The 13,138-nt window shown below is 39.7% G+C and overlaps 1 protein-coding gene across 1 annotated transcript in view; it reads right to left on the reverse strand.

Moving 5' to 3' along the window:
* Window positions 1-13,138, reverse strand: part of LOC120793263 (MAM domain-containing glycosylphosphatidylinositol anchor protein 1) — a 167,065-nt gene that overhangs the window by 37,255 nt on the left and 116,672 nt on the right. Inside the window, exons 7-9 of the mRNA XM_040133168.1 lie at window positions 8,409-8,678; window positions 5,432-5,761; window positions 3,462-3,761 (exon numbers count right to left, since the gene is read on the reverse strand). Coding sequence (XP_039989102.1) covers window positions 3,462-3,761; window positions 5,432-5,761; window positions 8,409-8,678 — 900 coding nt within the window. The remainder of the gene's footprint in view (window positions 1-3,461; window positions 3,762-5,431; window positions 5,762-8,408; window positions 8,679-13,138) is intronic.

The raw sequence follows: 13,138 nt of genomic DNA on the forward strand, positions 1-13,138 counted from the left end.
CAATGGCAATGGCAGTAGGGAGGAGGGAGGGTAGAGAGGAAGTGTGTTGTGAGCTGGTTTGTGAGCAGTTTATAAATCATTCCAATCCCCTGTAGAATTTGGTGGACAAGTTATTACATTCCCTTACCTGACCTTAAGTATTCATTTCAACAATTATGTAAGTTTCTAAGCAGTAGGTTTCACTTTTTCAAGTCATTGGGTTACTTCAATTTCTAACTCAACTTTTCAAATCTCTGGAGCATTGTTTTTGCATTTATTTGCTCCTCATTCAGGATACACAGTATCACATTGCAATGTTTCATAGTCAGAAGACCATAATCCATGTAAACACACAACTACTATCTGTCTTATTGAATGCAAAATGGATTCCATCCAAGAATGCAACACTGACCAAGCCAAACATTTACAGTACACAAAGAGAAAATCAATTTACATGAGACTGAGAGAGGGAGGGTGTGTGTGTGTTGGGGGGGCGGGGGCTGGGGGGGAGTAAGGTGGGATGAAGGGAGGGAGAAATTGCTCTTAAAGAAGCAGACAATGAGGAAGACGAATGATAGGGAAAGTGTGGTGTGAAAGTGAGAGAAGTCGATGATTGAGTATGGGAGGTGGGGAGAGAATGGGAGAATGCAGGATGCAGGATGCAGAAAGGGAATGACAAGACAGAGAGAGGTCCTCTCTCATGGCCAGCAGTTAGCTGATTGATGATGATGAGAATGGCAATGAGAAAGAACAGCCACCTCTCTAGGAGGGAAAGTGGGCAAGTAAAGAAAGGATACAAGGCGAGAAAAGGAAGCAAGAGAGGCAAGATGGGCAAGAATCTGTGTATCCACTTTATTATATCTGCTTATAATGGCATCCTCCCTCACATTGATCAGTGGTGCTAAATGGAAGGAGGCGAAACAAACCCAATAAATAAACAAATGAAGTAAAATGGGGCATAAAGAAGGCCTGTGAGAGGAGAAAAGAGGAAGGATCGGGTTTCCCACATTTTTGTTGGCTGTAAATAGACAGAAATATCTCAAACTTTATGGTATCTCTCTATCTACCAACCTGTTTCTCTTTTTCCTCCTTTCTAACCTCTCAAACACCCAAGTTCTTAAAGCCTCAGCATGCCCTCCTCCCTCTTTCCACCATCTCTAAACCCTGCTTTCCTGTTTCAAGCTCTCTCTTAACCCTGTTTCTCTCTTTTTCAGTCCTGCTCATGTATCTGTCTCATCTCTCTGTTTCTTGGTCTGTCCAGAATGGGTTGGCCACCTGGACCATTAATCAGAGTTGGCCAGTGTGGACAGCAGAGCTCACAGAGTTTTGCCCTTCCCACCCTGCCCGCATTAGCAAGCCCTGTAAATCCTTCTTGTGGAGAGGAGAGGAGAGGAGAGGATGCTGATTTGGGCCTGTATTTATTAAGCAAGTCACAATGGGAAATTGGTCCTAATAGGCCAAATCCTAGACAAATGCTTACTTGGTCCTGCTTTTAAGCAAAGGAGGAAAAGCACTTTATCAACTTTTACTTAAAATTCAATAAAAACGTTTAGAGGCTTTAGCGATTCTGTCCAGGATGTATACTTTAAATTGCTCCATCCATAGAAATAAACATTTCCCTTGCACTTTTGCTTGCTTGGCATCGAGTAAATGCAGCTACACAGCAATGATCGTGGTACCTGAAAACATGTATTGTTTTATCTTGTACATTGCATTGCTTTGATTAATAGTAGCCTTTTTAATTTAACCTTGTACACAGAGCACACTGGGAGTGTGCTGACTGGATCCTTGTTAACATAAATGTACTGAACTGAAACACTTACCAATGATGATGATACCTTGCTGCATTTTTTTTCTTTGTTTTTTTTTATTTTTTATGGATGCACAGAAAACAGCAGATAGACTTCCCTAAATTCAGTTCAGAATTGATGAAACCTCTTGGATTATGTTCTGTAGGCTATTATGTTTGATTTTACCCAGTGGCTTTAATTTTTTACAGCATTACAGCAGTGGCACTAACACAAGGAAATACAGCAGGGGATCCTATGTAACTGCTGCTCTTATTGACAATTTGATATTGTTCGCTGATTTTTCCCACCTGGTGCGCTGATAAAAACTGAGAACACCCAGTGGGGGTAGAAATTTTAACGTATCTGTCATTGTTTTCTTGGATGGGGTATATATTTGTAACGTCCTGCTACCCATGCATACACAGCTTTTTCTGAGCAAAAGCAATGAGATTTTGGATTGTATTGGAAAGTTGTAAAGTACTATAAACCAGCAACCACATAGGATGTAAATGCAGCTTTAGGTAACAAGTGATTTTGTGTGGTTTGATTAGGTAAGTGAGGAGGCTTACAATGTGATTATCCTAGGTGATATACTACAGTAATATCTAAATTAAATTCATACTTCACATTACTTTCTCAGCTTTCTCAGTTTTATCGAACTACATGCAGGTAGATGTACATTAGTCAGAAGTCCTGGCATAATACAAGCATTGCATTGTGAAGTACGTAAAAGTATGTAACCTCATGGGAAGGGGAAAGGTATTGAAATTATGTGTTACTTTGGCAAGACAGATCCTTTTCCTTTCTCAAAGCCCATCCTTTTGGAGTTTTATAATTACAGAACCCACTGGAGTGCTCAGAGAGGGGAAAGGGTGGGTTTTTGAGAAAAAGGTCTTTAAGCCATAGAGGTGTTTCCTCATTTCCTTTGACCTTTTTACACTCTTCACATTCCATACATTTCCTTATCTGTTTTTAGGGTACATAGCTTTTGAGCAAAGTGTGAAGATTATGCCATTGTTGAGGGTCAGGAAAAAGAAAAGTGTAGTGCTTTCATGGCTCTCTGATATTACCAAACCAACAAATAAAGACTTTGTGGCCCATGGAAGTCTACACAGAAGTGCCATTAGAAAGAATTGTAGGTTACTCAACAACTTAACTTCTGTCACATAGAGCTTTCATAGTATCATAAAAAATTATGCCTACCAAACATTTTCTCTGTACTTGTACTACTGTTGGTACTGTTAAAATCCTCTACCCACTATAATCTTTAAAATGTAATACTTTATTTTATACATTGCTACTGCATTTATTCCAGTTCTGAAGTTCTATTTTGTGTATTTTTATATTTAATTTGTTTTATTTTCATGTGTACAATGCATTTTTCTTTGTACTGCTGGTATAATTGCTACTATTAATGTTTGCTGCTGATGTTGCCAAGGGATCATTAAAGTTCCGTATTACTCTTTCTTATCTTACTCTGTCTTATCTTAGTTGTAGACTTAGTTGTAGATACAACTGTGAACTACTAGTATTTGAGAGCAACAAATCTGGACTTATTTACACCAAACTGCACTGCAAGTGGTGGCACAAAAACTCTCAATGTGACTCTTGCCTTCTGCTCGATCTAAAGGATGTTGTTGTAAATAGTTGTATGTCGAGTTCTTGGGTGAAAATGATCTGATCCACACTTACACTGCACATTGAGTTGGACCTGTGCCTCTCTGCGTTTGATGTTAAGCCCGTTGTATGGAGCAGTCTGGCACCGGTACGCCCCCATCATGTCCCGAGTGACATTCTTTAGCCTCAAGCGGCCATCTGGGGTCTCCACCACAGGCCTCCCTGATGGCATTAGCAGGTCCTTTTCTGTCCGTGACCATAGAATAGGTGGACGTGGTTTTCCATCCACTACCAAGCACACCAGCTCAGCGTTACCTCCCTCTCGCACACTGACCACCTGACCTCCTGATGGGACTGACAGCACCGGAGGAGAGACTGGAGGGAAAGGAAGGGAAGGTAAGAGGAAAAGGTAAAGGGATAGTAAGAAAAGGTTTAAATTTGAATCTTTTACTTCTACATCACACGTTGAAAAAAAACATGAATAATGTATTTGAAAAGTATGAATTTTATTTACAATGACAAAACTGCTGCAATAAAGGAAAAAAAAATCTTCATATGGTTTGCATTCTAATAGTAGCTTCACAAAACAGCCAAAGGGAAATCTGTTTTTTAGCTTGTAAATATCTACTAGAAAGTTATATAAATAAGTATAATAAAATTTCAGAATAATACTATTAAAATATAGATACTTATGCATGTAAGCTAAAGGAAAACCCTTGAGAAAGGTTTTCTGAGAAAAAGTGGTTTCACTGTCACCTTTGTAAATGGTGCAGGTAGATTAATCTATGCTTAGGTGCACAAGAATAGTACAATGGAATGGAAAAGAAGGGTTATAATGTACGTTATATAACAAGTCAGGAGATGGACATGAGTTTAAATTGGCAGATGGTGCGAACAGACGAAGAATAAAAAGGTATGAATGAAAATGACATTTACAAGGCTAATTTTATTGGACAATCACACAGTTTCAATGCAACATGGGAACATTAAAAAAGATTACTGCTCAGTATTAAGTACTAAAATTATGGGTAACTACACACAAGAATGCACATATTTTTACACCATTGTGATTCTCAGATTCAGAGCAACAAGCGGGGAAGTGTGTACAGAGACAGAGAGGGGAAACGGAATGGGTACTTTCTGATGAAAATATTGTATGAAGGTTGTCATTTTTTTGTTCAAAGTTCAAACTACCATTTGGTTGTAGGAAAAAAACAAAACAAATATTCAATCTGTAATGACCTAATCAGGTTGAAACTTTACAGTGTTTAGGTGTAACAGGTTTCTTGTACAACAGTGGCAGGTGTTCCTAAAATTTACAGTCCATCTAACCCTTTGCATGCCCTGTTCGCGCGGTAAACTAAGCTACTGTTTTTCTCTTTACTGGTGCAAAATCGGGAGAATTAGCAAGTCAGGCCGACCGGTTTGTCATTATCAGTAATCCGAGGAAGCATTTTGGATTCGACACCATGGACAGAAAAATCGTGGCTAAAGGTAAGACTGTTTGCAACCACCTCACAGTAAGATTAGCTTGTCGCTCAGGTGAGGCAGTGGAGGAATCACGAATGAAAGCTACAAAGTCTTTTTTAGGATAGGCTGCATTAGTTGCAATGAAACTAATATAAAGAAATTATGTGTTCGCTCAAATTCATTTGAACTTTTTTTTAAGTGACAGCCCTATATACGGTATACGGTATCTCCTGGGTACAGTATGCATATACTATATAGAGAGTGCATTACTGTAAGAAAAAAAAAGGGTGCACAGTGAGGAGATAGTCGGGATGGGGCAAAATTATGTGAACAATACCGCAAAGATGAAACACAGGGCAGCAAATCAATGAAGACTAGAATAATCGAGAAAAGAACTTTCAGGTGAAGTTTTCCTAAAACAACTTGACACTGACTATGTGTTAAGGAAATAGTCTATAGTTCTATTTTTTTTTTTTTTCTTTTGACAACGTGGGTTGGCTATTTCACTAGAGCTTCATGGAACTTCGTCTCACTCTGACAGAAATATGAGATAAAAAAGAAAAGTCAAATCCCACCACTGTTCTGAGAGATGTTGACATCCACACGGAGCTCAGGGACCCTGCTGCCTGGGAAGTTTGCCACACAGCTGTAGGTAGCCAAGTCTCTGAACTTCATGTCCACGATCTCCAAGCTGCTGGTGCCGGGTGTCATGTCGGGGTCGCTGCGCAGCAAGATCAGGCTATCCGAGTTGAACACAGCGGCGCCGTTCTTGTACCAGGTGTAGTTGACCTTGTCCTGTGGGGTGGCATCAACGTGGCACGACAGCTTGAGGTCCCGACCCATTTGGATGGTCTCGCTGTCCTTGTTGGAGTCTGGTGTAATTTGGAAGGTCAGGTTGCTCATCGCTGTGTTTGGTGGTAGGGGGATCAAGAAGAAGAAAGAAGAAAGGGTTAAATACTGTATACGGCACAGTGTGAGGGACTGGTTGTGGTGTTTATTAATCTCTTACCTGCTACATGACCTTTGCTTTATTTTGAAATTCTACTTTGTCAGCAAATATTTATGTATGTCATGCCAACACAATTTGTTAAAGTTTGTTGAGAATACAAATAAATATGAAACAAACTGAGCATAGTTGTCATTTAGGAATGACATCAAAAATAAGGAATTGATTTATCAGAGTGAGTGAGGGACAGTGAGAGAGTAAAAAAGCAAATAAAAGAAAAAAGTGGATGGAGGAGGGGCAAGGTAGCTAATGCAGAATTGCACATGAGTTTGTGACACCGTGTGTGAGGCTTGTGGAGGGGGGAGCATGACAAAAAGACACCAAAGGAAAAGGAAATTGAGGAAGAAAGAAAGCGACAGGAAGAAGCAAATTGTTAAGGGGGGAGAGACAAAAGATACCAGATACAGAATAAAATAACATGGGGATAAGGAGGAGGGGAGAAACAAAATCAAGGACAAAGAGTAACTCTCACACTGTCACATTTAATTTACAGTTTCAAAGGCTGTGTTTTCCCAACAGATTTCCATGTTGAATACAAAACAGCTCTCTGTTTCCCCACCGAGGGAGAAGACAGGCTGCGAGGAGGAGAGGAGGGCTTAATTTATACTTCTTTTGAGCTTTTTACAAGATCTTTGGGTGGAGCCATGGATATGAGGCAGTGACCATGTGGTTAACATGATCCTGCAACTTTACCTGCTTGATATGGAGAGGATGCCGTAAAGTTCCCCTCCAGACACGTTTTAAAGTATGTAAAAATACTCTGCTATAATTAACATTTTGTTTAACATAGTTTTCCCACATAAAAAGTAAAAAAAAAAAAAAAACTCTGAAAAAGGGGCTAAAGCACATCAACATTTACTTCCTCATTGAAAAATTCAGGATTGATGAATATTCAAATATGCAAATACCACATGCCTCATGCCCCGCCTGCCACTGCTGCTTGAGCTAAGTTGACAAGTGAAAGAGCAGTGCGCACAACGAATGCTAGCAGTAGCGGAAACATTGGAGAGATTCGGCCATACATGTTTGAGCCTCATTCAGACCCAGACTCAGATGAGGAGTCTGTTGTGCACCAAAATCAGCGACTAGCAGACCTATCAGAATGGTGAGTGTCGTGAGCATCTTTTATTCGTTTGTTAGCTTGTTAGCTTGAAACTGGCAGTGGCTGACGTTAGTGCTTGTACTAATGCAAACTCTCTCTCTCTGTACTGACGAGTCCGCTCTGCGCTGGAGGTCTCAGGTTTCTTTTGCCCCACCCTGCAGGTTGATGCTATTGGTTCCATAGGTATGTGACATATGAAACGCAGGTTGTCATTGGTACACTTCAGGTCCAAGGTGGAAATACTCAGCCAAGGCGTTGACTGCTTACTTCGCTCTCGATATGTCTTGTACCATAGAAAAAACACCATATGGACATGTTAACAAGGTCAAAAACTTGATTTTCATTGGAGGGAGTGTTTAATGTGTGTGTGTGATATGGGAGTCTATGACTGTATGTGTGTCACAATGCAAGTACAACTGTGACGCCTGCCTACCTGCCAACTTCTGTCTCTATGCACTTACTGAACGTGAGCGTGTGTATGTGTGCGTCCCATTCACCATCTTGCCACCTGTGCTGGTGCGATGATGCGTTCAGGCCCATTAAGCTAACAGGAGAAACCCATCCAGCATACGTTCTCTACAGTGTTAACTAACAGAAGAGACTGTCGCTAATTGCCTCCACTCCAGTCTAACTAATTGGAGTGAATAAAGATGATTAAAGGGGCTAAAAATAGCTGGAGGGGAGGGAGAATGGAAGGCTTCAGTTTTAATGGCAGGGGAATTAGAAAAAGAGTGATACTTAACCTGCCTATTCTGACAAGATTCACATCAGCTCTCTGTAATGGTGGTTTAACTGCTCGCGTGTCACACACCACACAGACACATACGGTACACACACACACACACACACACACACACACACACACACACGAATATGTTTGCACAAATTCGCATGCATAATCATGCAGTCAATGAATGAAGCTAGCAAGGACTGGACATTTTAAGTAAGGGCAATCATTTCAACTTTGAGTGATTGATTGAATTAGGCATGGACTAAAGTGATGAAAATGAACAATAATAAATGTTTAATCTAATACATTCAAGATTACTTAAGTATTTATTGTGTGTGTTTGCTTGTGTGTGTGTATTTGCTTTGTCAAAATGATGATAAAAAAAATCTCAATCTGCTTGTATAATCTGTTGTTTACTGTCCCTTCAGCTATAAAAATGAAAGAAGAAAACATATGGAATGGTCACGGCATAAATAAATGCACTAAAAACTGCACACATTATTGCTAGTTTCAAAGCCGGAAAATGAGGAATCTAAATTATTGCTGGATTAAAACAGCAGAAATTATATTAAGTATGTACCAAGCATTTTATACCCAAACCAGCCAAAGTGCAAAAAAAGGGACACACGTACTTGCTATCCACCTCAAGAGTTTCAATAAATCTCCCACCTTCTGTCCCTCTCTCCCCTGGGAACAAAGACATGTTTTACTTACTCCTGACAACGAGATTGACGTTCTTGCGAGCAGGGTTGCCCACATTATTAACAGCCGTGCAGTTGTAGAAGCCTGCGTCGGCTGGCGTGACCGCCCGCAAGATCAGTGTTGCCCCTTGGACTTGGGCGCTGAGGGGAAGGGGGCCAGGGTAACGCGACCATGTCACAATGGGGAGGGGGAAACCTGCAGTCACCTCACAGGTCAAGAGCACATCCTGCCCGGGATCCACTACCACCGTGTCGTTGACTGACAGCCGGATCACTGGAGGAGCTAAAGGGGGTGGCACAGGGGAGGAAGAGAGAGGAGAGGATTACAAGTGCAAATCACTTTCTATGTTATCACACAGAACAGAACTAAATTGTTTTTCCTGTGCTTTGCAACTGTTGTACAGGATTGGTAGTTACAGATGTTGAAACCGACAGAGGCTGAAGTCTGACAGTAATAATGTTAACTGTCTCTCTGCACCTGTCATATCTAGATGCAAATAAAGGTTTCTCAGTGGGGTTGCACAACGGTTACAGGATTTTGCATGCAAGTGATGACATTATTTAAAAGTGAGAATGGGAGTAAGTGTTATGTTATTGTGTTTGTGTGTGTGTGTGTGTGTGTGTGTGTGTGTGTGTGTGTGTGTGTGTGTGTGTGTGTGTGTGTGTGTGTGTGTGTGTGTGTGTGTGTGTGTGTGTTACTTACTACACAAGGAATTTTCCCACTCATTCATTGAATATGCGGGGCAGTACTTCACAAGTAAATTTTATAAATTAGTGGTCCTTTAAATACCACAGCTACTGATACTGGTAAATGTATTTACTTGGTATACAACTTAGTCCTTGTTTTATTGGTAGTAAAAGTCAAAAAGATTGTGGCATTTGAAGTCGGTACATATACTGGTATAAATGCCCTTGAGCAGTAATGAACTCCCAAATACTCACAACCACTTATGGATATTTCATACGAGGGAGTTCCAGATGTCTATGGAGGATCGTCACTTCACTGTGCAAGCCCCAAAACACACAGGCAAGACCTGACCTCCAACCAAATCAGCACACAGCAGCCATTTACAATTCTGTTCTGACTGCAAATATGATGTAGTGTGTGGACATGTGTAAATATGGGCCTGAGTGTATTTGTTTCTCACAGTGTGTTAGTGCTTGTGAGCCATTGTGCATTTGTGTGAGGGTGTTTGAATTTCCAGTCTTTTCTCAGCACACACTAATCAGAAAACCAAAGGTAATTCATGTCCATGCTGTCATATTGCCTCTATCTTCCACATGACTGACCTTACAGGAAAAGTAAAGGATAACCAAAAATGCAACTGCTGGGGCAAAAAAAAAAATCCAGTTGCAAGTCAGAGATCGATTGGACCCCAGGAGTTTCAAAATACAAAAAAAAAAAAAAAAGGGCAGAGTTAGGGGCACACATACTATACTGTACAGTAGTGAAAAATTTACGAGGAAGGATAGAATAAAAGACAGGACTGAAGTGGGAGAAGGGAAAAGGGCAAAAAGAAAAAAAAGGATATTAATCATCTAGGAGGTTTGGAGAGATGGAGAAAAGAAACACACCCATAGTAACAGTGTATTGATAACCACATGGGCTCATACAGTGTGTGCCATTTCCAAAATTACTAAAAAAGGTTGTAAATAAAATTATAATGTCAGTTTGAAACTTTTCATAATGAGCAACTAAAGTTGTCAGGAAACAAAAGCTAAGAAGGGTAAGCCTGGGTATCACAGTCTGTGTAGTGTGTGATTCCAAAAGCCAGAAATCCAGTACCGTGGGTTTAGTGGCTCTTGAGTGCCCTCTTTCAGTAGGTAACTGCCACTGGTAGCTGTGTAACTTTGCCAGTTGATAAAAGATGTGCGCGACGTTGATTGTCTAGCTCAGCGCTAAGCACAACTGAGGAAATGTTAGTTTTATGGCTAATTGAAATGCTTATAATAAGAGTAATGAGTAATTATAATGCATTTTATAGTTATAAATTGGTCATGTAGCGTGAAACATCCATCATTCCTCCACCCAAAACAACACAACTCAGACCCAAGGGGTTGCTTAACTAGCCTTTAACTAGTCTTTAGGTGGTGTCTGGTTGAGGTCAGTTACATTAAGTTCACTCGAGCACCAGCAAAAATCTTTCAAGACAGGTGCACATACTGTATGTTGTATTTAAAAAAGTTTAAAGTTTGATGCTTAATGCTCCACAAATCCTTATTTTTATACTAAGACAGAATCAAATGAACCTGTGTAATGTGAAATGACAAACCGACAGAAAAATACTATCCAATTCTGCTGCTCCATGAAACGTGTTAGCTTCTTCTAGTTTTTTCTTTTAGTTTTATTTGCACATATAGTCCTACTGTGGGGTTCAGTCTCAATGCTCCTGTCAACTCAATTTCCAGTAACAGCAGTAAGTTATTTTAAAAAACAACCTCTGATAAAGTCATATGCATATCACCAAACCACAGACAGACAATGTTAGCACCTAGCAAGGGGCTATCTAGCAGCTAAATGTTGGTGAAGACCAAAATAGAGTTTAAAGACCAAGATTGAATTTTGGTCTGTTTTTCTAACATGTTAACCATAGCAGGTTTGTGTAATAGTATATCAAATCTGCTTCATTCTGGTCCCTAATGGCCAAAAATCATGAAATGTAGCAATTTGTGTTTTATGAAAAAATAGAAAGAAAGGAAGAAAGAAAGAAAGAAAGGAATAATGGAATCGTACACACACTCTTTCTTTCTTTCTTTCTTTCTTCCCTTCTATTTTTTCATAAAACACAAGTTGCTACGTGTGCGTATTATGACATAAATTGAGGCAAAACTAAAAAGGCAATCCATCTTTTTTCACCTAACTAATATTTTTGTTTAACTAAACTATAACCTACTATAGGAACAAAAAACTATTACTAACAGGTGGCCACTGGAAACCGCTAAATATTTTTTTCAGTGGCTATAGTAATTTCAGTGTGTGCTGTTAAAAAATTTTTTGTAAAACAAGGTTCCCTATGTGGTCCACATTGCACTTTTTTAAATGGAGCATCAAACAGGGCTTCCCTGCAGTCTAATGATGGTGAAATGCCTGTTTCACATAGTCATACAGTCTAGGTCAATGTAAATCTGAGTACTTTTTAAAGTATTCAAAAATATCCAGATCACATAGGTTGCAATCCTACCTGCAACATCTTGTAATAGGTTTTGCATATTTTGCCAGAGGGCGTAAATGGGGTGAAAGGAAGGTAACGTTGAGAGAAATGAGCTTGTGACCGAAATGTCACGTATTTAAATCCCTTGAGTGGTTACAAAATTCTTTTCGGCGGAGTAAAATAGAAAGGTTTCCCCCTCCTTCATCCACTACAATAAAATCACCCTGGGGAAAAAGCAGTCAAACCCCAGGTTCTCTACTGGAGCTGCTTCACTGGCTACAAGTTACTAATCTGTGGTTGTACTGTTGAGCTCTCTTGTGCAAATCTGAATATGTGTGTGTAACTTTACCTCTCCTTGAAACTATTTGGCCAAGTTATTACCAGCAAAAACAAAGAAAAAACAAAGTCATTCCATTCTGTTTGAATTGTGCCCATCAACCTTACTCTTTGAATTATGGATGTATTCTTTATTAAGCTACCATGTCACATAGTCAGTTTTTTTCTTGTTTTTCTATAGCAGCCTTGAGAGATTTTATTTTATTATATTCTATATTGTTTAGCATATGGAGGCATAATGACATACAGTATTATTATTAGAAAATGTAGCCAGGGTCATTTTAGAGATAAAATAAAAGCAAACAATAAACTTGGCTACTGAACTAAACTCAACAGTTTTCTCCCAGTTATTCTATAAATGAATTCATTTGCTTCATATATGCTCATTGTTTGGTGGATTTATCTACCCTGGCACGCGCACACACACACACACACACACACACACACACACACACACACACACACACACACACACACACACACACACACACACACACACACACACACACACACACAATAAAGAGCTCGAGCTACAGTGGTAAACACCTATTTCATTTGCCAATGTGAATTCATTCCAATTCAGTGGATAAAGAAAGATGAAAGAGGCTTACACTCTCTAATAGGTTTAGATGCATGTAGAAAATAAACAAATACAACCTCAGAGTCTGAACCAGACTAACCTGAGTAAAGGATTACCTGCAGCAGTATGTGCCATCTGTCATCTCGTCCAGTCACCTCTTTCTACCATTAGCAATACTTGTATGATCAAACTGGAAATGTAAATGCACATTCAAACCAAAAAATACTTGTGTGGTGCTTAGGAAAATAAAAAGGACCTTGGCAATATTGTACGCCTCCATGCCATCTCTTACATTACTTCCACTAAAAAAATGGTCAAAAAAGAAGTATTAAGCTGTAGAGATGAGTCAGCCCTTTTCACAGTTGACTCTATAGGTGGAAAAAAACTGGCCCTGTGATAAAACACTAATTGTTATTTTCCTTTTTTGTAGACACAAATTTAGAGTCAGTGTGGGTCCTGACAGATTCTGAGTCTTGGATCTTTTTGACTACCTCAGTATCAGGTCAGCAGATAGGGAGGCAGTTGAAAGGTCAGTTGCTGATCTTTCCTGAGGTGTGGTCTAGAGACATTTACCCATCTACAGATCTCACTATATGATAACCAGCAGTCACTTCCAAGCCATATCCAAGCTGCTGCCGTGCACTGCTAAAATCCTTATTTCATAACCGAGACATT

The sequence above is a fragment of the Xiphias gladius genome, chromosome 1 (assembly GCF_016859285.1).
Source record: "Xiphias gladius isolate SHS-SW01 ecotype Sanya breed wild chromosome 1, ASM1685928v1, whole genome shotgun sequence".
NCBI classification, from domain to species: domain Eukaryota; kingdom Metazoa; phylum Chordata; class Actinopteri; order Istiophoriformes; family Xiphiidae; genus Xiphias; species Xiphias gladius.